The sequence below is a fragment of the Lepisosteus oculatus genome, chromosome 26 (assembly GCF_040954835.1).
Source record: "Lepisosteus oculatus isolate fLepOcu1 chromosome 26, fLepOcu1.hap2, whole genome shotgun sequence".
NCBI classification, from domain to species: Eukaryota; Metazoa; Chordata; class Actinopteri; order Semionotiformes; family Lepisosteidae; genus Lepisosteus; species Lepisosteus oculatus.
The window spans coordinates 8608271-8636035 of record NC_090721.1 but is presented as its reverse complement, the minus strand read 5'-3'; the positions used below and the strand labels follow the sequence as shown (position 1 = coordinate 8636035).

General features: G+C 46.8%; 1 protein-coding gene across 1 annotated transcript in view; it reads left to right on the top strand.

Moving 5' to 3' along the window:
- ulk2 (unc-51 like autophagy activating kinase 2) overlaps positions 1–25334 on the top strand; it is a 38305-nt gene extending 12971 nt beyond the window's left edge. The window contains exons 5-27 of the mRNA XM_006641064.3: positions 1304–1340; positions 2252–2425; positions 2849–2922; positions 3433–3534; positions 3808–3866; positions 4460–4542; positions 5462–5512; positions 5905–5993; positions 6293–6464; positions 7014–7074; positions 11160–11309; positions 13637–13782; positions 14108–14191; positions 15583–15854; positions 16459–16655; positions 17388–17497; positions 18022–18159; positions 18838–19049; positions 20179–20360; positions 20697–20815; positions 20977–21134; positions 22586–22721; positions 22969–25334. Coding sequence (XP_006641127.2) covers positions 1304–1340; positions 2252–2425; positions 2849–2922; positions 3433–3534; positions 3808–3866; positions 4460–4542; positions 5462–5512; positions 5905–5993; positions 6293–6464; positions 7014–7074; positions 11160–11309; positions 13637–13782; positions 14108–14191; positions 15583–15854; positions 16459–16655; positions 17388–17497; positions 18022–18159; positions 18838–19049; positions 20179–20360; positions 20697–20815; positions 20977–21134; positions 22586–22721; positions 22969–23039 — 2877 coding nt within the window. The 3' untranslated portion in view covers positions 23040–25334. The remainder of the gene's footprint in view (positions 1–1303; positions 1341–2251; positions 2426–2848; positions 2923–3432; positions 3535–3807; positions 3867–4459; positions 4543–5461; positions 5513–5904; positions 5994–6292; positions 6465–7013; positions 7075–11159; positions 11310–13636; positions 13783–14107; positions 14192–15582; positions 15855–16458; positions 16656–17387; positions 17498–18021; positions 18160–18837; positions 19050–20178; positions 20361–20696; positions 20816–20976; positions 21135–22585; positions 22722–22968) is intronic.
- The last annotated feature ends 2431 nt before the right edge of the window (positions 25335–27765 follow it).

Here is a 27765-nt window from a genome sequence, read left to right as displayed (position 1 = left end):
CCAATACAGAAGTGATAGCCCAGTGTCATCAGGAGATACACAGCAAGTCTCACCTAGGCACTGAACACACTTGAAACTACCTTGAAAATAAACAAAAGGTGTGCTTTTTAGCTGCTATTCTAATACTTGACCCTGTAAAACAGGACTGTAAAATACGCCTATCTTGCCATTGGTGTACTGTCTGAGCGGATCTGCCGTGCTGTCCTTTTATAAAGAGCAGTCGTGATCATATTTTGAACACAAGCTTGCAGTGAGGCTCCCTGTGTAGAAGCTGGTTATGGAACAGCTCGCAGGCTGATCTGGGACTCGTTAGGAGCACAAAACAATACGCACCAGCGGAGATGGGACCCAGCTGATGAACAGCACATCTGTCAGCCCGAGCTCCTCTGCCGCCCCCTCTCTCCGCGCCGCAGATGTCACACTGGTGAAGCTGCAAGGGGAAAGGAAAGCCAATTAATTTCACAGCGGCGGCATGTCGCTCTTCCATTCCGTTGCATGGCAAGTTGGCCTTCTGAGCTGGATGTGACGCCGGTGTTCTTGTTAAATTGGACACTGCTCCAAGAGGAGGACAGCGAATTTCCCCTCGCTGAGCTTTCTGCATGAGGCACTGGGGTTGGAAGAGGTACAGAGGGCTAAAGACACACAGACAGCAGATGCCATATGGCCTTCCCTTAATTGTTTTGGGGTGTGCGTGAAGGATTCTGGTGGCTCAGGTCCCTGGAGGGCCTGGTGTCTTCGGGGTTGTGTTCAAGCAACATTCCGACTTGCACAGTTGGGCTGATTTAATTGACACAATAATTGTGATACTTCTAACTGGGCTCTAGGTCACTCGTAGGTAATGGCCTTGAATGAAGTGAATGTCTTGTGAACGCGTCATCAGCCGAAAAAGATGTGGAAAAATCCTGTTTCCCCCCCCTAAAATAACAGAAGGAACACTGCTATAATGCACAGCAATCCTATCGGTGAAATATTTGTCTCAGAGGTGTAGATCTGACCTTACTTTAATTAGCACCGTCAGGCCCCAGGGAATTAATAGGCAATCACTTTGGCGTTAATATTGAAGCATTTTAGTGAGCAGATCTAAGTTTAATTAACTTCCGAGAGATTCCATATCCCTTCTGATCTTTCTGAGACGGTGGGTTAAATTGTAAGCAACTGGAGGAGAGGTGTTGAAGATGAAATGATGCACAATTGGCAATTCAGTGTAGGTTTTGCAAAGGATATCTTTTTGTAATCCTCATTCAAAAGCCACTGTGTAATAATTGTGCTGAGGCTGATAATATCTCTCCTCGCTTTCCCCCAGTACTGCAATGGAGGGGATCTGGCAGACTATTTGCAAGGTAAGCATGAGAGAGAATTACAGACTGTGCTTCTCATTTATCACAGCCCCCTGTCTGCCTGGCAGTGTATCTGGAGCCCATTATTTAAATGAAAAATATTTTCTTCAGGGGGCCGTTATGGTGCAATACAGAGTGAAGGTCTAGTTCGACAGAGCACTGTGAATGTCGGCTGTCTTCTCAAATATAGCCATGACATACAGTATCAGTGAGAAGTGTTTGGTAGGCTTATTACTATGAATGCCTCCATATGAAAATTGAAGAAGAAAAAAAAAAACATAAGCGACCAGAATTAAATTATTTTTTCAAGGGCCTAGAGCTACATTTAACGTCGTTTGGTGTTTTGTTTTTAGAAAACAAATTCTGGACATAGTCAACGTAGTACTGTTGCTCATTATGTTTTAACAGTTCAGCAGGCAGTTGACAGGCTGTGAGATTTCCTTCAAACGCGCTCGCTGTTCAAATGCTCATTTGCAATTTTAAATCAGTCATGTTAGTCTTTACAGGAATTCATTAAGGGTTTTTATATTTACGTTCGTCCTGCACGATCCCCTTGTTCCCCACAGTCGCTCGATACAGTACCTATCTGCTACTGCATACTGCATCAATTAGAATTTGTTTTAATCTAGTTTGCCACTAGATTCCAAGATCCCAGTCTTTCCTAAAATAACTCCTGATTCCCCATGACATTCTGGATATTCTTTCACTGGGAATTAACCACAAGTTAAATGCCCTACCGTATACTTTTCTTATACGTGTAAAAGTTACACGCGGTATTATAGAGACGTCCATGGAGTACGCTGTTAATAGCCACAGTTTTGCAGTGCCCGCTTGTTAGCATGTCGTGCATTGCTCGTGTAGCTGCAGTTGTCTTCAGCGATTCAGCCCTGTCTCCTCCTGCTGTCCCCCCCCAGCGAAGGGCACTCTGAGGGAAGACACGCTCCGGGTGTTCCTGCAGCAGATCGCTGCTGCCATGCGTGTCCTGAACAGCAAGGGCATCATCCACCGGGACCTCAAGCCACAGAACATCCTGCTGTCCTATGTGGGGCGCAAGAAGTCCAGCCTCAATGGGATCCGGATCAAAATAGGTAACCATCCAGCTGGAGCAGAGCAGGACTGCCATACTTGGGTAGGAGCCCTGAATTGTCCAGCATGAGAGCTGAACTTGGGTTCCTAGTTACATATTAGTAAGTGGATTACCTGGGCCTTGATTGCATGGAAAGCCTTGATCCATCTACTGATCCCAAACTTCAAACCATTGTTTTGATTTGATTGATGAACTGAGTGTACTTCTGTTTAGAACTTGAAAGGCATGGAGATCCTTCTGGTTTCTGAACCATGATGACCAGAATTGGGAAATCCTTGTCCTAAAATCAACACTGTGGAATTTCAGCCTCTGTAGCGCGATCATGGGTTATGACACTCGGATGACAGTAATAAATGTACCAGTAATGGTCGCAGCTGTGAGAGCGCTGGCTTGTTTGCTGACGCCGTCTCTTTGCTTTCTGCAGCTGACTTTGGTTTTGCCCGATACCTGCAGAGCAACATGATGGCCGCCACACTGTGCGGGTCCCCCATGTATATGGTAAGTGTGTGAGGAAGTGCCAGAGGCCCTGATGAAGACCTAAGGGCTTTGTGACACAACGTCCCCACACAGACTGCCAAGACTGAGACCCTGAAGATGCCATGGTATCATAGCTGGCATGGCACCCTCTGTACTTAACACGTGGGTGATAGAAATGTTCGGGGTTAGCAGGTGATTTTTCACCCTGACTCCTAGCAGCTTGTTGATCTGCCTGTTTAGAGCATTCCTCTCAAGGCTCCAGTTTTTAGTCACTAGAGCAATAAGGTTTAGTGTTTTCCCGTAGCTCAGCCCTAATTCAGATTCCCGTTTGTGTATCTGGTCTCAGTTTTTGCTTCTCTTCCTTGATCATTGGTTTATATTTCAAATCTCTGTTGTTCCTAGTCCAGTGTATTGAGCTTTGAGTACCACACTGCTTTTAGTCCTGAGGTTCTTGTGCCTTCAGCATGATCTGTGCACTGTGAGCCTGGCTGTACCTTGGCTGAACTCTTAGTTATTTCATCTCTCCCCCAGGCTCCTGAAGTGATCATGTCTCAGAACTACGATGCCAAAGCTGACCTGTGGAGCATCGGGACTGTCATTTATCAGTGTCTGGTGGGGAAACCACCCTTTCAGGTACAAAGTCTCATTTTCTTCATGGAGCAAAAGGGTCACGTTGTGAACCTCCGGAAAGAAATAGCTTTGTACATATTAAGAAAAATCGAATATTGATTTCCACTTCATTTCTAGTGCGAGCTCTAGTGTGTAAGTAGAGGGCCTGCTGAACTCCTGCAGTACGTGTTGATTATCTGCATGGGTTTACGGAAAATAGTTAAGCCTTTAAGAAAGGATAGAGAGGTTTTAATTTTGACATTGATATGGAACCTAACCTGCTTTCTCTCTTTACAGGCAAACAGCCCCCAAGACCTCAGGCTTTTCTATGAAAAGAACAAGACCCTGGTGCCTAAGTATGTGGTGTTTGTGCTTCATTGTTCTGCCAGCCCAATTCTGTTTACTTCCCATGACTTTTTCTGTGCTATATGTAATGCCCCTCTCGCTACTGTGAGCATCAGAAGGTAGTCGTGGAGGAGGAAGTTCTTTTCTTATTGCTACTGTTACTGTGTCAGTTTTGATGTTAATTTATTCAGAACGGTTACAAAAGGAGGTGTTTAGCTTGTCTAGCCCATCTGCACTGTCCATGGGCTTTAAAGGATGTCAGAAGAGGCAATTTAATTTTATGGCAACTGATGAGGCGGGGGGGAACTGGGTCTGTTACCTCTGAAGTGTTGTGACCCTGGCTCCTAGCAGCTTGTTGCTCTACCTGCTAAGGTATAAATCGAAGAGCCTCAGTGTAGCACTTGTGATGAAATGGCTTCAGGCTGACCTTTAAACTCTTGGCCGTGCGTTGTGATGGGCTAGAGCAGATGAACCTGAGTGATTGTCATGCACTGGCCTGCCTCAGTGACCGAACAGCACCACGGTCCTGCGGCCTGCTTTCGGTGAGGCTGCTGTGGACGTTGCATCCAATTGACTCTCCTTGGTTGTGTTTGGGATTTTCCAGCATCCCCAGGGAGACCTCACCACACTTGGGCAACCTCCTGCTGGGCCTACTGCAGAGGAACCAGAAGGACCGCATGGATTTCGGTCAGTCAGTCAGCGCATTAAGCTTGCTCTTTCTTTGACGGTTGTGTGAAAAAACTTTGCAGGCAAATCTTTTAAACCACTTGTATACAACACCGAACACTTACATACTTAAGCATTACTGAGTCTTGTCATCACTTAATGTCGTCCGCTGTGTATTGTAGAATTGCTTTGGCCTCTTAAGGAGTGCAAATATCTGCCCATAACCTCAGCAATCACAAGACATGCTATCTCTTGCCCTGTCGCTTGGTTTGTAGAATCTGACCGATCATTTGCCTTGAACAGCCCATTTTATATGTGCCCATGGCTTTGTGTATAAATAGCATCAGAAGGGATGCAGCGGAATGCCTGCCACTGTCGAAATCTGTTCCAGCTCTGTCTGGCCTTTGTGTGCCACCTTCCCAAGGGCGAGATTCTTGGCTCTGTAATCGTGGCCAGGTTCCCTGTGTTGCTGTTTGTTTGTGTGCAGGGTCACTGAGTCCATGGGGCTTCACAGAGGGCCTGATTGAAGTGCAGTGGGAGCTAAAGTATTAGAATTGCATGTTTATGTAAAATGACAGGTGTTTCATAACAGCTGTAAAGCCTCTGTAAATAATGCCAGATCTGACCACAGATAAACCTGTCATACACATCTTGAAGGTACACGGCAAGAATCTTGTGCATCTCTGTTGAGACTGAGACAGATTGAGGCTGTATTTGTGCAAATAGTTCGTTGTTTTACTAGATGTCAACACTCCTAAAATCTGTAACAAGTGGTAATGTTTTTTTAACCTTAATGCAGGCATACATTCTGGGAATTTCAGTTTTCTGGCTCAAAAGTGTTGTCTATTCTAGCCAAAACAGAAAGTTTTGTATTGCGAGCTTTCAGAAAGACTTGCAGGCACAGCAGGTATGAATAATCTGCCTTTCTTTTTGTTCTCAGACACGTTTTTCAGCCATCCTTTCCTGGACCCTTCATCAACCATTAAAAAATGTAAGTATAAGGGGGAAGAGGATCTAAACGAGTTGAACAACAGACAAAGCCAAGGTCTGGGTTTACTTCAGCCTTATTAGGGTGGATCCTCACCACCCTCACCTGCTCTGTCCACAATGTGCTTGGAGTTCATTGTTGACAGATGCACTAGACTGACACTGTTGCTGTCAGGTGAGATCCTTAGATCTATTTGCTATTGCTGACCACACTTGCACAATGGGCTCGGGATGCTGCCTTGAATTTGTGACCTTTCATATGTTCTTAAGGCATTAAAAGCTACTTCGTTGAGTCCTAGGAGAGCCCGAGTCCGCCCGGCCCTAGAGCCCAGTTGATCGAATGTCCTGTGTTGCGGTAAATGTGGCGCTGACAGTTACGCGTGTGTTGCCCTGCAGCTTGCCCGGTGCCCGTGCCAAGCTGCCCCAGTTCCGTGTCCGACAGCTCCTGTGGCAGCTCCCCCTCCTGTCGCTTCGCCTCGCCACCTGTGAGTATAATCCTCTTTTTCTTGGCTCGCCTGCAAGAGCCTGACACGGAGACTTGCACGTCTGCAATAGCTAGTTAAGACAATTCACAAACCTGAAAAGGTGACCTTAAAGTACTGACATAGCCGGTCCTGCAATTATTCAGTGACTTTGTGCAAGAGGGTCTGGAAATCCAAAGACTTGCTCTGCTGTTTTGCGGGTATCACTTGTAACCTGCTTGAAAATAATGTCCGTCCGTGCCCCGAGGCCTCTGTAACTTTCTGGGTGTCCGAACTGAGACGTCCCCCCCGTTCTACCCCAGTCTCTGCCAGACATGCAGACTCTGCCAGAGGATGTGCTTTCCTCGCCACCGCTTGGCCCCCCCAACTACCTGCAGCTGTCCAAGGAGTCGGGGGGCAGCACCAGCAGCAAGAACTCCTCCTGCGACACCGACGACTTCGTCCTGGTTCCCCACATCTCTGCGGAGCAGTCCTGTAAGACAGCGTGCATGCCAGGCCACTCTCTACACAGAGCACAGAGCGACCAGCCTCTTCCTCGCTCATTACACACTATATAAACACGCAAGAAGATCATGGATGTTCTACAATGCATACGACTATAATCTCAGATATTCCAAATCTGAATAACCTAAATAGGGCTGGACTAGTTTGTAGCATGGAAAGGATCCTGTACTTCAAGATGGGGCAGGTTGTGAAGCAGTCCTGTTTGTTTACAGATAAACCTGTTACATCCACTTTTCATTGATGTAAGATTTTTTAGCACAGTGATCAGCTATGCAATTAAACCAGCTTTACTGGACTCGAGATTTATTGATGGCTTTATGAAAGAAAGGATTTGTTTGGCTCGTGTGTGTGTGTGTTATTTCCTGGAGTGAATGTTTCATTGCATTCCCCTGCTGGTAAATGTGGCCCCAGTGCATTTAGAGCACAGACTAGAGAACAGTGAGCACGCCTGCGCTGTCCGGTGTGGCTGGCCTTGCCTGCCACCGAGCTGCCCTCAGTCCCTTCTCGTCTCTCTCACAGATGACCTGCCAGTGGGAGCAGCAGGGAGGCGGCCGTCCAGTGAGTTCCTGCTGTGCGGAGGGTGAGTGACTGTGAGGACAGGCGTTGCTGACGGAGGATGCGACAAGGGCGGTTGTCCCCTTTCTGCTGTGCATTTGTTTCCTGCTTATTCAGCATCCCTCTCATCCCTGTTTAGTTTTGTCCACCATTTTCTGTAGTTTTGAGTTTTGAAGTGGTCTGCAATTGTCGTTTGTTACAGTTAAAACAATTATAGGGCCACATTCAGAAGCTGGTTTCTGGGGATTCATTTCTAATTCCTGCATATTCTGAGTTGTGTGAAAATATGAATCCTACTCTTTCCAAGTTAATGACAGCTAATGCAGAGATCTTTATCACTTAGCTTTTTTTCAGTGGTGATTTCAAACTGCTGAACTGCACACAATAGCATATCCCTTCTATGCCCCTGGTAGCTTTAATGCCTTAACAGCTGTACAAACATTTTAGAAGGGTTTAATTGTTCAGCTCTGCCACCATCTGTGCAAAGATTTAGGAACATCAAACATTGTGCCACCCTACTTGGCTCGACTGCAAAGCATAATGGACGTCAGTTCTGTATTCCATTTTTGATGCGGTTTGACCTTTTTATTTATTTTTTTTACACTTTGAGCATTGGTTTAGAAGAGGGGGGTTTGTAGCAGACTTTTCTGAGTGAAGTGGGGTGCGGGTGTTTTGCATGTTGCTTTGAAAGTATCAGACAGTGCTGTTACAGGTGCAGCAGTACCCTGCCTTCAACCTAAAGAGGGTGAAAACGTAATTGGGATGAGACCCGTGGGTTAACCGAGTTGGGTGAGAATCTAGTCTGGTCAAAATCTGGACTTTCAGGGAGTGTCTGTCATACACTTTTCACTGTGTGCATATAACCCTTAACTTCAAAAGGGCTTGACGACATAAAATGGCTCAAAGCATTTTCTTAGCATCAACCGTGGAGAGTAAATAGTGTGCTGATTAGAATTAGGGGCAAATACTGTCGTTGGATAACGAGTGGTGCTTGCTCTTTAACAGATAATTAGTTTGACTGATGGGTCTAGGTTTAATACACTTGAGGGGGAGTTATTGATTATATTCCTGAAGCCCGATTGGCTGAGCTTCTGCAGCTGGATCTCTAGCCATTGTTTGCTCGGTCTTAAAATAACAAAAAAAATTTTTTGGGGGGCAGAAAATCAGCTTCTGATCCTTAACAACCTTTCCACTCTAAGAGAGAGAGGGGCTCCACGTGTTTAGCCGAGCTGTGACATTCCCATCTGAGCGTGCAGGAGAGCTGACATGAAAATGGGAAAACCGGAACTCGCTCGGGAGAATGTATTTCCACCAGTCTGTGTTCCATCAGTCAGGTTCTACACTCGTCTCCATTCTGCCGTCTCCTGAGGGGCCCGAGCCTCAGCCCCTGTTGTCCTGGCTCTGCGCGCTGCTTTCTGAAACACCCAGCAGCACCTGCTCAAACCCACTTCCTTTAGCACTGCCGAATGCTGCAGCTTGGGGATTTTTTTTTTTTGTCTGCAACGAACCCAAAGCCTATAAATAAATCTGTTTATGCACTTGCCCTTTAACATTGGCTTCGGAATAGCACCCTTCCTAAGTGCTGTGGAGTTTCTGAAGCTCAGATAGACCCAGAAATCAGTTCCATTTGAGCTTGTGGTTAGAAGATCTTAAAGATGCTGAGTGATCCGAGAGACGTTTATGAAGCTGTACCCTAACACTGCACTCTTATCATATGCGTTAAATGAAGTTTGTTTCCTCTGTGAAGGTTTAAACTTTCCCAGGCAGACACTCCTGGGCAGTGTGACAGTTGACACTGGGAGTCGTTTTTGGTGTTCTGTTCTTTTTTGCCAGCCAACGGTTTTGCAATAGCTTGCAGTAAATAAAAACAAGGAACCAGTAGCCCTTACCACAAGAGTTTATATCCAGATTCATGCGTCAGTCCTAGCTGACAGCTTTGATTGTGCCGTTACGCAATTCCTCTGGATCACAGGGCGGAGAGATGACTGAAATATGTATCTCAAAAGAGCAGCTGTGTGAATGTCCTTTTTTTAAACCACTGAATTCCTGTCCTGTTTACTGGCTGGCTTCCTCCTGCACCCGGTCTTGACTCCTTGATGGTGGAGATTCATTTTTGGACAATCCTGCCCGTGATTCACTTTGGTGCCCCGGTTTAAATGGTGAAAAACGGGAAATGGGGTGGCGAAGCTGGCAGGAAAGGCACCATGTGGAGGGAACCGAACGCCAGCGCAAATGAACCCGATCAGCAGTTCGTGGGGGAAAAAAAAACAGTACCAAGTTCAAGAGGATGGCTTGAAATTGCATGCTCCCCCACCCCCTGCACACGGAGGATCATTGCTGTTATTTTCTGACATGCAGGAGAGGGGGTGTCATGTTTCCATGACTGGTTCTCTCAGTGCTCAAGCTCCCCTCCTGAGTAATCATCTGGGAAGGAGCCAAGACCAGCACCTCGTGGCAGATCATTGACTTTTCCTGGAGGTCTGTAAAAAGCCGGCACGCTGCTCCTATGACTCACCGGCTCCGCTGTGTTGTTATTCTTGTGGGAACTTTATTTTGGGTGGATTTTCCCCGTGTCAAGGGAGCGGACACCTCCGGAACGTCGTGGTTCGGGGACTGTTAAAGGACTCGGCAAAGTTCCAGCCAGCGACGCCCAGTCGTGCCTGAATGGCGTTGCCTGTTGCCTCCAAAGCTGATCATGCAGGTGTTACATGACGTCAGGGGCCGAATGATCAACTGTGCTGAGTCTCTGGCTCCTTGACTACCGGTTGTTTTTGAATCGTCTTGCTCGAATTGAGAGACAGGGATGGTTGCGGTTCAAGGCGCCGCAGCAATGTAAAAGTTCTTGAACTTAGTAGGTTTTAAATTGTAAGTAAAGTACGTGTGGGATAAACAGCTGTTACCGATGGGCTTTCCTGTACTGTGGTAAGCAGCCAGGATATTTGGTCTATTTGTAAATGTAAATACAGATGAAGTGTTGACAGACTGGGACTTCAGGGGTTCCTGGGAACGCGTTTGCTATAAATACTCCAAACAGCCAGACCATACCTGTCCTGCTGAAAGAGATGTCGCTGCAGTAACAGAAGATGTGTCAGGAGGGTCTGTTAGGAATACTCCCAATGCAGAAATAGGATTCCTTTTATGTTACTGAATATATGGAGCTAATCGCATTGCATGCCATGAGGCCATTTTAGGTTGGGATCCTTCTTTGTTTTCTGCTGTCTGACAACTTAGAGTACTTTAATTCCAGTAGGGAGAGGGACCTTCTGTTGTAAAAGATTGTGCTTTTGTCCAAACACAGAAACTAAACACTTTGTTCGCACACAAATACCCTTTCACTGTTTGTACATGCCATGACTGCGTCATATGTTACTTATATCAGCGTGCTGTTCTTACTGCAGTGGTTTCCCCCCTCACAGCCCCATTTCAGGGCTGCAGAAATCTGTTTACAGTTATGTAACAATAGCCTGTTATATCGCCATTCAAATAGGCTCTTCCAGAGTTACAGGCAGCCCCCCACGCTCCCTGGGATGTTTTTGATGAATCCAGAGCATGACCTTTGCCCTAAGACAGTGTGTTCTCCCGAAGAGAAGAAAAGAACGCTTTGTTTTTGTTTTTTCGGAGTCTGAGTTCCGCAGAAGTGTGGGCTCTGCCTTTTACTCCGCCTCCTGGTACAACCTGGGCTGGTGATTGGCTGATCCCAGTGTTGTTTACTTTCAGACCACTCCTCCTCAGGGGGGTTTGCTGCTGGTCTGCCTGCATTGAGTTTTATGGTAACACTCATCTCTTAGACTAGTGCTGTCCTTCTAGACTTGAAAATTCACTCTTTAGATACCTCTAGAGCTACCTGAGCAGAATTGATTAATAATTGCAGTGATCTCTTTGTGTGGGTTTCTTCAGTTTGTAACAGACTGAAAAGCTGCACCAATAAAGGTGCTTTTGTTTTGAGAAGCTAATATATATATAAGAATTCCCACTCCTGGATCGTCTTACCCAGAGGGACAGTGTGCAGATTCTGCAGAGATTGTAGGGTAGGTTGCAGTTAAGGAGGGTGGTTCAGTTGTGGGGTCCCAGTGTGAGCCGGGTCTCAGCCTCCTCCTTCTCCTGCTGCAGACAGCCGCAGCCCTCGTCCGGCCAGCCCCCCGCGGTGTCGCCCCGTGCCGAGACCACCCCCATCCCGGTTCCCACCCAGGTTCGCAACTACCAGCGCATCAACCAGAACCTGTCCAGCAGCCCCACGACCACGCTCTACGGCTCCCCCAGGTAAGCAGTAGGGGAGGAAGGTGAGGGCTGGGTGGTGGATGGTGATGGTGGGGGGGGGTATTTAGCATGTTAGTCTGTTAAAGAGCAGATCTACCACACTATCTTCTGAAGTGCAATTAAGATTCACAGATTTCCTTAACTTGTTTTTTGGAAAAAGCACAGTCATTCCGGATGTCTTTAGGAGTGTAGATTCCCGAACAGCTACTGAACCCTGGGATTCTGCTGGAGATGTGTGCACTCTGGAAAGGCAGCCCATTCCTGTGCAACCTGTAGCATGTTTTTTTGCAGTGACTGTCAGTTGCTTTGTTTCTATGCTGTATTGTTTTTCCTTTCTCAGCTCTAGCTGGTGTTCTCATTGGTGCCAGTAATGATACAGGTGTATGTGGGCAATACGTTCAGGAGGAACCTGCAAAGCAAGTGCTGATTCTTCATTGCTTGTTTGATACCTGTAGTAAGTTTTCATGAAGCTCAAGGAAGTTGCTGCATTAAGCATGCATTGGCTGCAAGGGAACAGGTAAAAATTCATTCCAGGCAGTGCTGGATTTCTCATTAGGCACTGCTGGCACAGTGCATAGGGCCTACGAAGGAGGGCAGCACTAGTGACTAACTTAAAAAACAAGCTGAAACAACATGCTTGCGCTCGACTCTAGGTGCTCCAAATCAATAATCATACGCGATCTAGCAGCTGTTCTAGAGACTAGAGTTCTCAAAGTGATTGTCGCTCGACTTGCTCCATCACTCATGTGGTTCAGCGTTAGAATAGTTTAAAGTGGATCATGTCGATCGACGACATTCAATTGGCTTTCACCCCTCTTCTTGCACATTTCGGAGTGAAATTGCCTAGGGCCTATGGACACCAAAATCCAGCCCTGGTTCCAGGTAAAGAGATGCAATGTTTTGGCTGTGTCACACCTGAAGCAGGGTCCACGGTCAAAACATAAGGGCTCATTACAGGGCCACAGAGTTAAATATGGTCTTCTGCTTGCATACCTCAGTCTTGAACTCAGCCCCTCCTGGGATTCAGAGCTGGTCCTGTGCCAGTTGCACAGCTGACCCAGTTTACTCACGTGCTGTTATGTTAGGTGGCATCAGTTTCCATTGCAGATTAAGCTGATTGCGTTTGTGGATACAGGGAGGGCGCGGTTTAAACTCTGAAGGTCGGATCTGCTGCATCTCACGGTTGCGGTGTAAGAGTTCAGATGTTGTAACGTCTTCTAAAGATGCATTTTCTCTTTTCTTTTATAATCATTGTTTTCCCTGGGCAGCGGCCTATCTAAATCCATTTATTGTGATCTCCCCACATGGAAAGCAAACACGAGAATATTTGATCGACCAGCGTTTTTTCAATTTATATCGGACAAGAACCAGTGCACCACTCTTACCAAGATGGTTTATCTTCATTTAATTAGGTTGGGCAAGTCCTTTGTAAATGGCATTCTTCCACCAATACAATAGTCAAATAAAGAGTAGGAAACTTTACAGAAATACCCGGAGAAGTATGCAAATTAAATGAGTCATCGGGAGGGCTGGATGTTTTCCTTTTGCTTTAGCACACACTGGAGGGGGTGGAGTTAGGGAAGAGGCTTCTCAGAGCTGTATAGATTCTGATGCAAGAGTTGTGTATCCTTGGAGTAAGAAAAGACAGGTTACAAATGAGAGTAGGGCATTTGGTCCATCTTTCTCATTTGTAGTTAACAGCTAATTAATACAAGGATCTCACCCACCTCTTTCTTGGGTAAAAAAAAAACCCAAAACAAATACCAGCTTTCACAACATGGCTGAATAGCTTGTTCCATACTCCCACAACCCTTTGGGTAAAGACGTGCCTCCTGTTCTTGGTTTTAAATGCACTTCCTATGTAGTTTCCTCTTGTGTCCTCTGGTTTGTGCTTCACTGTTCATTCTGTGGAAATCCTGAGCTGACTTTTTGCCTGGGCTTTTTAAGAATGTTGGAAATGTTTGTCAGATCCCCTCTCAGTCTTCTGTGTTCACGACTAAAGTGGGTTTTCAGTAAGCGGAGAGAGCTGTGGTGCTGATGCGGATGCAACACAGGATCGTTCATACTTTGGCGCTGGGGGGGGCTGTGTGTCCCCTATGCCTGTACTGAGTCAGCACAAGAAACGCAAGGCTGCTCGCTGAGTGTGGAATTTATTAACTAAGAAAGGGGGCTACATGTCCAGACTTGTACTGAGAGCTGGAGAGCCCTCCTCTGACGCTGGTTTTACTGACACACAGTAGACTACACGGGCTCTTGCTTGCCAGTGCATCTGTGCAGCTGGGTGTTTGTAGACATGGCCTTAACGTGGTTGTGGTGTATTTCCCCTCCAGGTCGGGCACGGTGCGCAGGTCCAACACCAGCCCCATGGGCTTCACCAAGGTGGGCTCAGGCTCACCGGCGGCTGCAGATGTGCCTCAGACGGTGGGCAGGCGTCTGTCCACTGGCTCCTCGCGGCCATACTCTCCCTCCCCGCTGGGTAAGGCTCTACACGTGTGGTGGGGGTGAACCACCCCCATGTGTTTGACACACGTCTTCAGAATCTTCCCTTGGTTTCCTTCCACCTCCTTCTCTTCTGCCTCCATTGTGTGTAAGAACGTGAAATCATGCAATTTTAAAGTTGCATGCCTTCCCTTATCTGTGGCGGGGGGGGGATAAATGGTAGTGGTAGCCATCACACCTCTCTGTTGTACTTTGCCCACATTGGAGGTTGGCCTAGTCTGTGGGGTCAGGTGGGGGGGGTTCTCCCCGCGGTGTGCCCGTCAGCGTGCCGCAGCTGAGTGCTTTGGTTTGTGTCTCTGCAGTGGGCACCATCCCCGAGCAGCTGGGACACTGCTGCTGCGGGCACCCCCAGGGCCACGAGCCGCGCAGCCGGAGCTCGTCGGGAGGTGAGGTCGCTCTCCTCCCCGCCGCTAACCAGCCTGCCCGTCGGACTGCGTTTTTACAGCACGTGATCTCCGATCGCAGCCCCGTGAGCCCCATGCGAGACTTCTGGGTGGGAAGCTGTGGTGCCTTGGCTGACTGCCCAGCGTGGGGCCTCTCTCTTAACCCAGTGAAGGGCAGGTTGATCCGACGGATTGAAGCCCTGATCCCAGGGGATGAGCTGCCCGTTTGCTCTGAAAGATTGAGGTCAAGCTGCAGCCAAGACACTCTGTGCCTTTTTTTTTTTTAACAATGGCCACGTTCTCCGCCTGCTTTGTCCCCCCTCCAGCTGGGCTCATTGTTAAAAACACTCTGCCTCATCCTTTCACTGCACTGAGTGCTTTTTGTCAATCAGAGGAGCTGTACCCATAGCAACCACAACCCTGGAGGGTCTTGGTCTGGTTTCTTCAGCTGAGTGGCTTCAAAACAGCGTTGCTAACACATTTGTGGCCCTCGGGAGAAACAAAAACCGCATGCTTTTTTAACTGTGGAAATTTTAATAGCTGCCAAATCACTTCGAAACCGCCACTGTCAGTAAAATCTGGGCCGTAAAAGATTGAATTCATTGATAGGACTTGTATGCAAGTAGGTTAAAAAAAATGGGTTATTGGAAGAGTGTAATGATTTCAGTGTTTTCCTTCACACTTAGAACACATAACAGTATGATGAGTAGTCTGCAGTGCCACCTAGTGTCCATTAGTCATGAACTCTTTCACAAGTGGAGCTGAATGAACAAATTCTCTACACGCTGGAATGTAGCACCTCAAGGGCCTTTTACACAAAGAATTTGCCACTGTACTGCATTGATGCTCATTTTTCTGCTGAAGAAACAAACAGTTGAAGTTCTAAATTGCCATGCAAATCATTGTGTGCTAAATTATAACTTCTTGCACGAGGCATTTTAGTGATTTTTTTTTTGCTAGTTTAATTGCAAAAACAGAAAAAAGCAACAATGGGTGGCAAAGCATGCCCGTGTGCTCAAATGGGCATAAACACCAGCAATCGCACAACAGCGTTGACTTGTTTTTGTAAAAGGTGTTTATGAACAACAGGTTAGTAAAGGCACTTGTCCAGTTTGACACCTGCAAATTCAATGACCTTTATTGGCATGACTGATGACTTACAGTGCTGCCAAAGCAGATACAATTAACACAGCATTTACAGTACAAAGATGTTTGGACATATGTCAGACAAAACAAATTGTTATTGTGAGACAGGCTCACTGTCTCTTCTTCAGGCTGACGCACAGTTTAGTCTTTTTTTTTCAATAAGACAGTAAATGCTCTCAGTGCCTCTGCGTCATGAGCTCTTGGGACATGGCTGCAAACATCTGACCGTTTTGTACTTCTCTGGCCAGGTTCCCCTGTGCCCCCCTCTCAGCTGCTGGGTGCCCGGCTGCAGAGTGCACCCACCCTGACCGACGTCTACCAGAACAAACAGAAGCTCCGCAAGCAGCTCTCAGACCCTGTGTACCCATCAGCTGCAGCCTATCCCAGCAGCCACTCTCCCCAGCTGAGCCGCCCTGGTAGTTTCGGCACCTCCCCCACCAAACACCTTGGCTCCTCCCCCCGCTCTTCTGATTGGTTACAGAAGACCCCGTTGCCCACCATCATTGGTTCACCTACCAAGGTACACCAAGCAAGATCCCCGCCCCCGTATTTGTGCATCCATACACCACTCTGATTTTCTGTAATCTCAGGAAAAATAACTCTTTAAAGTTTTTCTTTTGAAGAACAGCTTCAGATTCTGAGATTTTGTACCTATGCAAATACCTTGCTCAAGCTTAACAGTAGCATCCCTACCAGAGTTTGAACCTGCGACTCTGGTTCAAAGTGCAGTAACCACTAACTCATGCTGTTTCTGGACGTTGGTTAAGTTGCTGTTTTGTTAATTTGACGCCCATTGCAAACCCGAGAGGTCTAATGTTGATAAACTTGTAATTCGATTGAGTCAAGAGCTAGTGAGGATTTTATTTTCTTTCCAAAAGCATTAAGTAGAGTTTGGGTATACCGTAGTCCCTGTGTTACCAGTCTTGCTGTTAGTCATTTAAATTCACATGCAATGATTTTGTGCCACCAGATAGAAGGTACTGCACACCAGTTGAACTCACTACCATTTTATAATCATCTTCCTGCATTTATTACACTGTCAATGTTTTTATGGCCTTGCTGCAGTTATTGTGGAAATGGTCATCTTCATTGCTAGACTGACTGTCATCCCATCTGCTGTGCAGACGAATGCCCCTTTCAAGATCCCCAAAACCCAGGCCTCATGCAACCTGCTGGCCCTGGCTGCTCAGCAGGGCGTGGCGGACAGCTCGGCCCCCAGCAAGGCCCACGCTGACCTCCGCGACCTCTGCCCCTACCAGTGCTCTCCGTACCTGGGGGCCCGTCAGGCTGCCCCTGAGCACAGCAGGGCCGCCTTCGGCAGGTAAGAGACCGCACACAGGACCCCACCTGGGAGCTTCCTCTTCCAGCTGTCCAGCCCCGAGGTGTGCCGCCCATCTGATCGTGGTTAGCGTTTCATCAGACTGGCCAAAGCGCCTCTGCATTTGGCCGCTGCCCGTGACCGGTGCAGACAAGATCAAGCACCAGATCTCTTATCAACTGGGAGCTTTTCTTTTCTGTTAATTTTGGTAATATTTTTTTCCCCTCCATTTTGGTAAAAGGAGTGGAGATCTATAGGACCATCACGTGCGCTACAGTGCTTTTGTACAGGGATGTTAAACTGGTAAGACCAATTCAGAAGCAGAAGAGGTTTGCTGCTCAGGGAATCGAGCTTTAGAAAGTTCACATGGTTACAGACAGAGGTTGCATGAGCCAAAGCTGGAGATGAGGTGTGAAAGCATGTTTTATAACTTTCAGTTCACTATGGTCTGACAGTAAAGGCTGATAGTCTATTCCAGCCAATTCCGATTTTGTTTTTGTCAGACTGTGGGTTTTGATCCATTTCACTGACAGGTCCCTGCCCTTAACACCATTCCCCACACAGTACTGACACTCTCCCTCGCCTTCACCACAGTCTCCCTGGTTCATTCTCTCTGGAATGCTCCTGCCGTCTGCCCCTCCTCCTTATTCCCATATTCCTCACTGCTTCTTTCGTTCCCTGTGATTCCTACATCAGAGATCGGACTCTCTGACAGGTGCGTGTGTCACCTTGCAGGTCTGTCAGCACAGGGAGGCTGTCGGAGCCTCCGGTCCGGATCACGCTGGGGGGACAGCCCTGCCAGGGCAGCACTGACAGCCTCAACGCCGAGAGACCCATGGACACAGGTAGGCCAGTGTCCCGCCTGTCCCTGCCACCGCCTAGCAAGACAGCCGGGTCCCATCACCTTTCTTTTAGTGGCACCGAATTAATGAAGTCGAATCTGCCTTTTAAGTTTCCTACTGTTTTGTAGTTTTGCTCTTTTTGTAGGGGTCACTTTATAGTAATGGTAATTCAGCAGGCATTTATCAGTATAAGTGTGGAGTGTGCTTACTGTGGGAATTCAACAGGTGATGGTGAAATTGTGGTCTTAATGCCAGGAATGGGGGGAAAAAAAGCTCCTAGTGAAAATAGCTTCTGTAATGATATGCTAAACAATTAGAAATGACAAATGCATAAAAACATTGATATGTGGGACTACATTGATATTGGTATTATTGCTGAAAGAAAGCCAGATGCATTTTTTTCTTAACAGACTTCAGCCCCTGGAGAGGAGTTTGCAGTGTGCGTCTCTTTCACTCTCTCTCTGACATTGCTGGCTGGGTGTGAGTTTTCAGGTGATCATGTGCGAGTAACCCCTCTCTGTCTGCAGCTCCAGCTGGAGCCTGTGCAGGGCTCCCCACGACTGGCTCGAGCCCCCGCACGGTGCTCTTCACTGTGGGGTCACCCCCCAACAGCGCCACCCCCCCCACCTGCAGCCAGCAGGGCACCCGACTTCGCACCACCTCAGGTGAGGAGCCCAGCTGTGAAACCTGTAGGCCCTCAGTTCGGCCGAGACCTCTTGATTAATCCAAACAGCATGTTTTAAAATATAATAGTGATAGTGAGATCACATGCATATTGTAAGCAGCAGTTCAGCTCTGTATAGACATTCACCTCAGATTGTCAGTGTTTATCTGATCACTGTAGACTGTAGTAACTCAGGTATTGCTCTACTAGAGTGTTAGGTTTTTAGAGATAGATTTCCTTAAAGAAGTCTCTTATCCCTGAAGTTAGGTTTCCATTAAGATAACTTGGTAATAATGTAATAATAACTTACACTTATGTAGCTCTTTTCTGGACACTCCAATCAAAGTGCTTTACAGGTAATGGGGAATCCCACTTTCACCACCAATGAGTAGCCCACACCTGGATAATGTGCTGGCAGCCATAGTGTGCCAGTCCTCTCCCCACACACCAGCTCTCAGTGGGGAGGAGAACAGAGTGATGAAGCCAGTTCAGAGATGGGGATTTTTTGGAGGCCATAATTGAATGGAAGGAGATTAGACATCAAGCTTCCCCTGGCCTTTACCAATTTTCCATATTACAGTGTTACTGGTCCTTGATTTGTTATCTGTGGATGAGCATGGTCCTGTTCTTCACTTTCTTTCTCCTTTCCCTGCTCCACACCACCCTTCCGTCTCCCCAGTGGGCTCCAACAGCTCCGCCGGCTCGCTCTGCTCCACCAGCGGCCGGATCTACATGGGCTCCCCCCCGGGCATGGTGGTGGGCACTTCCCCGCCCGCGGCCGAGGCGGCGCCCAGCAGCCTGCGCTACGTCCCCTACGGCACGTCCCCCCCGAGCCTGGAGGGCTTCATCACGTTCGAGGCCCCGGAGCTGCCCGAGGAGACGCTCATGGAGGTAAGAGGAACCCCCCCTGTCCTGGGCTCGCCTGGCTCCGACAGTCCCATCCCTCAGAAAACCTGGAAAGGGGCCGAAGGGAGCCAAGGGAGCTGAAATCACAAATCGCCATCGCCATTGACGTTGGTTTCTGCAGGGACTCCAACTGGATAGTTTCAGACTAGGAGTGACCTTGTGGGGAGGTATCAGCCTCGGCTTCCAGACCTGCACCTAAACCTCTACTTCAGCAGTGCACAGAAATAAGTGTCCACGCCCTAAGAAGTGAAGAAAGCTCTGGTTAGGGGAGAAGGGAGTTCTCAACAGCTTGTGTGTGGGGTTTGGGGGGGAGCTGACCCACGTTGTGCGTAGACCCATGCCGAGACAACCTCTCCTAAGAATGTAAGGGAGTTTTCAAACTACAGGAAGCTATTTGGTCCATCCAGGCTGTTTAGTAGTTAGGTGATCGGAGGATCCCATCAGGGCTTGTCTTGAAGGGAGCCTGGGTTTCGGCTTCAATAACGTGGCTGGGTAGCAGGTTTCATACTCTCAGGTCTCCCCTGTAGAAATATCCTCTAAAGGAAAAACGGAACCAATTACACGTGTACAATACACACCCTATCATTTGTGCTATGGAGACTGGCAATGACATCCGTCAAGTGTAGAAAACTTTGTTACAAACTGTTGCTCTGAATTACCAACCTTTTGTGTTTCATATACAGTAGCTAAGAGCCAAACTCCTGTCAAGCTTAAACGAGCCTTCTGGTGATGCATCGTATTGAGTAGAACTGTATCTCCAAAAGCTGTCATTAGTTAAAACACTCGCAAAACAGTTTTGTTCAGATTTTAACCTCTGCATTTTTGAAGTTACAAGTAACAGCTGGGTAGCTCTTATATCTTTGCATTTCTGTAAAAGAACAAAAAGAGTAGTCCTCCTGTAGTCCTCCTTGTAGAGGTGCAGTTTTGATTTTCATACTTGACAGATCATTAATTAGTCCCGATGGACATCCAGACTTATGATTAGAGAAGATCCAATGGGATCTCGTGCTGTCAACGATCACATTGGATCACGAGGAGGAATGGATAGAGCCCGGGAAGGCACTGTGGCTCAGCTGCAGGGTGGCGCTGACGGCCGCATTTCTCTCGCCTGTAGCGGGAGCACACGGACACGCTGCTGCACCTGCGCATGATGCTGTCCTTCACGGACTGCGTGCTGGAGATTGCCGCGGCGCGGGGGGCCGGGGGGGCCGAGCTGGGGGTGTCGGCCGCCTCCCTCTACCCCCCCCAGGACAGTGTGGTCGTGGACCAGATCAGCCAGCTCAGCAAAGACTGGGGGTAGGTGCGCTGTCACTTCTCAGAGCCGCAGGGCGGGTCCGAGGGGATAAATCTTTTGCTCACTGTGTTCACCGAGTTCACTTTTTTTTTTAGCGTAAACCTCTTCCTTTCATAGCGTTCTGTCTGAACTTCTAATAGCAATTGAAATGATTGAATGCTTGCCTGCATTCTGGAGGTTACTACTCTGTGAGCCCTGTTCAGCATGCCTCCTTGCTTGTATATAGAAGAACGGTCAGTAACGATGGGCTGAATGCTGTTTGTCGTAACATGTCTTTCGTGCCCCCCTGCGTGTGCCCGGTGAAGAGGAGTCAGCCTGCGCTTTGCCTCCCCCTACAGGCAGGTGGAGCAGTTGGTCCTGTACATGAAAGCTGCACAGCTCCTGGCCTCATCCCTGCACCTGGCCAAGAACCAGATCAAGTCCTCGAAGCTCAACCCCTCCACTGCTGTCAAACAGGGTAGGCATCGCAGCGGCCCGAGACGGCCCGCTGGTCTTAAAAAGAAGAAGTACCGCATTGCCGTTAGTCTTCTCGATATGGCTTTTTTTTTTAAAATAAGTTGAAAATGTCCGCTCTCGATGAGGTAGAGGTACAAACTGGATTTCCTGTCCCGCGCGCAGTGGTGAAGAGCCTGAACGAGCGCTACAAGACCTGCATCTCGCTGTGCCGCCGCTTCACTGACCGGCTCAACCACTTCTTCTCCGACAAGCAGCGCTTCGTGGACGAGATCAGCAGCGTCACCGCGGAGAAGCTCATCTACAGCCACGCGGTGGAGATGGTAAGGGAAGGGAGCGATGGGCACGGGAACCGACGGCTGCGTTCCGAAGCCGACAGGATACACCCAGTGCTCCCTGTGCGCAGGGAACACATTCCTGAAGGGCTCACAGATAACGGGAAACATGCTTTGTGGGAAAATGCTCTCCTATACCTTATATGTGGCATGGGTGGACCTAGTACACAGATCTACACATTTAGACCACATGACAAAAGAACATGACGATCGAATGCAGTTCTGCACAGTTTTCTGTTCTAACAAAATATTGTGTAAATGTAAATAAAGCAGTTGCTGGGTTGTGATCTTCAGTAAGATGAGAGGAAATGGGAGAGATGTGATCGGTGAGGCGGAGGAAACAATGCATGTGAATTTTGAAAGCATCCTCTGAGCCTCTCAGGCCAGGCTCATCCTAAAAACCACAGAGAAGGTGTAGTGGATGTAGAGCTTAAGGGTGTATACGCTTTATATAGTTTAGAGTGTCCTTGTTTTTCCAGTTTCAAGCTGATGCAACTGATCCTAGTTCATTCCCCAAAACGTCCATATAATGCTAACTATATCAGTGTTGTCTTGCACTGTTTCACAGCTCTGCCAAAGTGACATCTCTTGACGTTTGACAATGTGAATGCAAATAGGAGTCCGTTACCCCTCAAGTTCCCTTTCCTCCTAGATTTAGCCACTTGAAAGTTCTCAGGTGAATCAAAAGTCATCATACAGTACATCCTATAATTAGGTTTAGAAATTGAGTGGCACAAGCAGTGCACTGTTAAAATGGTCACGCCACTATAACGCGTGTGGTTGTGGCCAAGAGTGGAGGCACTGGTGATCACAGTTCACTCTTCCCATTGCCGTGTTCTGTAATACCCGTGGCCTGCCATCAGAGAGAGCTGCAGCACGATTTAGTGATGGCAGTGCAAGACTTTGAACTGTGCTGTTTCCCACCAACACCAGATTATTCAGCCATTAGTGATCAGTTTGGTCTTCCCTTCCCTGACCTCTTGATTCTTTTCCCAGCTCTGTGCAAAACCCCAGCCGAGATCAGCAATTGGGCAAGGCCAGGATGGGCTCTGGCCTGTTCTCAGGTGCTGGTCATGTGGTGGCCACATGAGCATGGCCCGACCAGCAGTACAAAGTACAGGCCGACTGTAAAAACTGTGACGTTTGTGAGACTTGCAGTACACCTTGAGCTACAGAGATCAAGGAGAAATAGTCTTCCTGTCTGGCAGTTATACTGAAATCTCGGACTTGGGGAATGAAAAAAAAAACATTTAAAAATATTTTCTTTCTGAAGTTGTTTCAGTGCAGGTACGGTAATTCTGGAGCAGACTCAAGTCTTATCCAGGAGATCCTCTCCTCCCAAGTTGAATCAAAATATTCCTGTTACTTGAATACGGTGGTTGCTCCATCTTTTTTTTAAGATGGAAGGTAAGCCAGGATACCGCTCGTCTCCCCCTCAGGTGCAGTCGGCCGCCCTGGACGAGATGTTCCAGCAGACGGAGGACATCGCCTACCGCTACAACAGGGCTGCCCTGCTGCTGGAGGGGCTGTCCAAGATCCTGCAGGACCCGGCCGACATCGAGAACGTCAACAAGTGTGAGTCTCTTCTTGTCCTCCGCAGGGGTGTGGGCCCAGTTGTGCGGTATTGAACTGGCTGTGCAGGTCGATGCACGGGCGGGTCAGGATTCTGCTGTCCCTTTCAGAGGGATCTGCTCTGTAAACTCCTAGGATCCACAGCACTGCTGTTTTTCCATGGTTAAATAGGCTGTTTTGTTTTTGCTCCCCTGCTTGTGCACGTGGGGTTTGCAGGTGTCTGACTTTCCTCTGCCTGTTGCGTTTGCAGACAAGGCCAGCGTGGAGCGCCGGATCTCCGCTCTCTGCTGCTGCACGGTAACTCTGTACGAACAGCCCTGAGGGACCACCCACCTTGCCTGACAGGGGACCACTTCACATCTGGGCAGCGGCAACAGGGACAGCATTGAGGAAAAGGAATCCCAAGTTCTTTTGTAGCTGTTTCAGCACCTTTTAAGTTTGTTTTTAAAACTGAAGAGCAAATAGTGTTATTTCTTACTGCGATAGGGCCTTACTGCCCAAGCAGGAGAGATGAACAACCTGACTACCAAAGAAATGGAAGAGGGGGAGAAGTCCTGGAGGCGAAAGAAACCCCTTTTCTATGCTCCAGAAAGCAACTTCCACCATTCAGGAACTTCAGGGGCAAATTAGAGGACAAACAGATCAAAATTCAACATGATTTTAAATCATCCTGATGAAGTTCACTCACAACGGAGGACTTTACAACGTTCAACGTTTTATTACATTTCTTATTGTAACTGTTGCTATTGTTCTTCTTATTGCAATTATTTATTTGTTCAGGGGATTAAATCAGCTGTTTTCAAGGGATGGCAAGGAGGTCAACTTGCCTGTTTGACATCCCTGGATCTGAGAAAATCGACACAAGTCTGAACTGTTACTCCTGAAGGAAAAAAATAGAAAATTACTGACTTGGGAGTAAGGTGTGCACACACATGCTCACAAGGTGAGTGTGATGAGTTGCAGGAGAGTATGTAAATTTGTAATTAGTGTTTTTTTTTTGTTACCAAGATGCACTTTATTATCGATGAAGAGGAGGAAATCAGTGGACAGTTGTCCTTAGTTGGACAGATTTGGTATTCAGCTGGGTTTTGGGGGAGAAGCAGGGGTGGAACGACAAACCCCTGAGCAACAGCCTCACCGCACGCAACTGTACAACACACAGGCTGACTTGAAAAACTGTTGTGACATTTGTGGGACTTGAAATATTCCTTGAGTCGCCAAGATCAAGGATAAATACCAGTCTTCCCGACTGGCAGTTACGCTGAAATCCCTGATTTGGGAAAAGGGGGAATTAAAGAAACACATTTTGAAAATGAACTTTTTTTTTTTCTTCCTGAAGTGGTTTCAGTGCAGGTACAGTAATTCTGGAGCGGGCTCAAGTCTTATCCTGGAGATCTTGCTCCCAATTTGAATCAAAATATTCATATTACTTGAGTACAGTAGTTGCTTTTTGTTTAAGATGGAAGATTTTTTTTTAATGTTAATACTGTAGTTTTTAATCTTTTGTTTTTCAAAGCAATTAAGTGTTTGCAACATGTAAATATTTGAATGTTGTGCATGTGACTTTCCTGGATGAGTGCGCGAGCTGTGTGAATTTGGAGACCGTGAGTGTTGCTATCGGATGCGCTGTCTTTTCGTGGAAGAGCACAAACATTTCACAGATGAATGACTTTCACTGTTGCTGTTACTGCCATGGTGTTACTTGAACGCAGCTGCAGGCTGTGAGGAGAGGGGGGAGCTGGGCGTTGGATCCGGACCTTGACAAGGGCGATTTCCGAAATTCTTCCAAGGAGTAGGTCCGATGAGGGGCGATGTGCTTTCCAAACAAAGGAATGTTTGATTCTGAAACAATAAGCAGATGCTTGTGGCAGTATTACCATGACAGTACCCAGGAGGTATGCACCAGGGCCTGTTCAGAAATAAATTCCTCTGTAAGGAATGTACAGATGGGCGTTAAAAGGCAGTTGACTGGAGAACAGCTTTCTCTCCCCTGGAAGTGTGAATGTTGCCTGGTGTTACACTGTAACACTGCAGCACAACTTACAGTAATGGCAGGTTCTTCCCTTACTGTACTTTTTACAACGTCTCTGTTTCTGTAATTGACCTGATCTACAAACCAGCCCTTTCCCCAGCTTGAGATCACCCCAAACCACAAAAGGCCTTGTCTATAAAATTAATACATTGTTAGAAACTCGCGTCCTCTGTACAGTTTTAGCACAATCCCATGCTTATCATAATATCATTTGTAGTGTAGATAACCTAGCCACACTTTAAGATATACTGAATAAGGTACTGTAAGATGGGCCAAGTGGCCTCCTCGTTTATAACCGTCCTGGTCTCCCAGCTCACGCACACCGAGGCATTAAACACTTGGAAGATTTAGTGTAAAAGCAGGCAGTACCAAGCACGGCTTCCATCCCTGATGTGATGAACAAACCACGTTTTCACACCTTGGTACTGCGTGCTCGAGACTTTTTATTCCATAGAGTTTCCCAAGCGGTCACTCTTGAAAGTGCAAATGTTTTAAATGATTATCCGTTTACACCCGAGGCATTTCTTTTCTCTGTTGTGAACCTCAAAACTGCAGCCTTTGGCAATTAAAAAGAAAGCCTGGAACCCTGCGTTTAAAAATGTGTTTTTACTCTCTTCAATCGGGGAGCCGGTTTGAAACTGCAAGCCCTCCTGGCGTGTCCTCTCGAACCCACTGGCCGACTTGTCGGTTCTGTCTGGATGGTGCTTTTGATTTGTCTTTCAAGCTCTCGGTGCTTTATCCTTCCGGGCCTTAAGCATTGCTCCACTGCTGCCTGCATTTCCAATTTCTGATCGCCCGTGTATCAAAATCTACTTCAATACGTTTAAAGGGACTTCCTGGCATTTTCAAGGCACGAAGCACAGGAAAAAAGAAAACGGACCTCAAGACTGCAGATAACGTGGCTGAAGGTCGCTAATGGTTGCATTGTGACTTGATGCAAAAATTAGCCTTGTTGGCTTTTAATTTTTCGCCTTAAAGAATTAAAAAGCCTTGATGGGCTTATACTCTTCTATGAATGTAAGGCTCTCATTTTGTGTGCAGATAGGCCTCTGACGATGTAATGTTACCCCAAAAAATAACCTGCTGTCCCTATGGCATAGTGTATTTATCACTTGAATTGAGAATAAACCCCCTCCACATGCAGAGTGGGAATTTTATGACTGGGGCAGAGGCAGGGAGTGGATTTAATTGGCTCTGGCCCTGTAGGCTCACTGCTGGTCCATGTCTCAAATCTGTGTGGAGGGTGTCCTGCAGTGCAGACATGGAGATTTCCATGCCATGTTCTTCTTGAAGAATTTTAATATCGGCAGTAGTGATCAATTTGCCTCTGCATATCCAGAGTAGGTCAAGACCTTGGCAAGGATAATCGTCAGTAATGGATGGACTTGGCTATTACCTTGACCTGTGTATATGAAATCTTTCTGCCACCAGATGATATCTAATATCTTCAGTGTTTGATTCTCCTATTTACCACAGCGGGAGTACAATATACATTTTTGTAAGAATGCTTCAAGGGAGAATTTAAATCACTTTTATTTTTCCTACTGTGAATGTGCAATCTGCTGTGGCTCTAGTCATTTATTCAGATGTGTGGAGTTTTTTTTTAATTCTCTCCCAATAAAATTGAAAGATTAGTAATTGCTTTAGGCATAGTTAAACCAGATAGTTCAAGCTGGTAGCTGCGTTAGCATGCGTAGGCCGCAGAGGAACAAGTAATAGGTTTATTCCATGCTGAAAACAGAAGAAAGAAAACACGTTTCGGGCGTGGAGCCTTCTTAGGTGTGAGCTGAAGAAGGCTCCATGGCCGAAACGTTGTTTCTTCTCTTTTCAGCATGGAATAAACCTATTACTTGTTCCATTATACCAGATATGTAATTATATTGCTATATAAACTGCTGATATAATGTCATTGCTGATATAGCCAGAATCAAAACAAGAATCTGAGCCTCTTGACCTGGAAGATTTTTTTTTTTAATCTGACTAATTAAATTAGCTTCTTTTGTTCTTCTTTTTTGGGGAAACTCAAAAATGATCTCTCGGCACTTGAGTAAAATGGTATCGGAAAGGGCGATTGAGACTTATTTTGTTTCCAGTGTTTGTCCTGTTCAGTTGCTACCTCTCCTGCTTGTCATTCCCATGTTTCTCATCCGTACTTCCGAGAAGGTAGCGATTTCCATCTCTTTTGAAGCTTAAGTAGACGAAGGCACGGGCCGCCTTGCATCAATACAGAACACCCGCTCACTTCCGGAATTCCTCAGGATACCCCATTTCCTGAAGAGCGTTGCACAAATGAACCCAGGTTCTACCCTGATTTGTGAAAGTTACGTGCGATCAGTCCGACTCCAGTGCAGCACAGAACGAGCTGGAGTCAGGTGACAAAGCCATTAGAAACAACCCGAGACTCCTGTGCGCAAATGATGTCTGTGTAGAATGGCCTGTATGTGCATTTGATTTACATTTAATAAACCAAAACATCACGATAAATGCTCGCTATTGTTATTTCTACGTTTTCCCCGTTTTAATAGTTCACATGTATAACCAAATAAATTGCTTGATTTGCAAGGTTTGTAACAAGAAACAAAAATGATTTACGTGAATCTTCATCCAAAAGTACTCCCAGCATTGTTTCGGTTTGTGGATTGCTTTGCATCCTTCACGAAAACAATATTTTTGAAAGAACAGAATACAATTACCGACATTTTAATTACAGACAACATCTTACAAAGAAGAAATTAAGCTAACATTTTTAAAAATCATGCATAATTAAGCATACAATTAATTTCCTGCAGTTATCTTTGACATCGACTGTCTCTTTCTGCAAGACCAACTTAAAAACAATTGTGAAAAGGTATATCCAGAGAGGATTGTATACATATCACCAAAGCTACCCAGTTCTAAAAGGCACTTAGAACGTAATTGGTTTATTATTTGTTTGGATGCTACTTTTTATCCAGTGGTTTACGGTAACCAAGATTACAATTACCCGTTTTTACCAGCACATTTTGGCACCTGCTT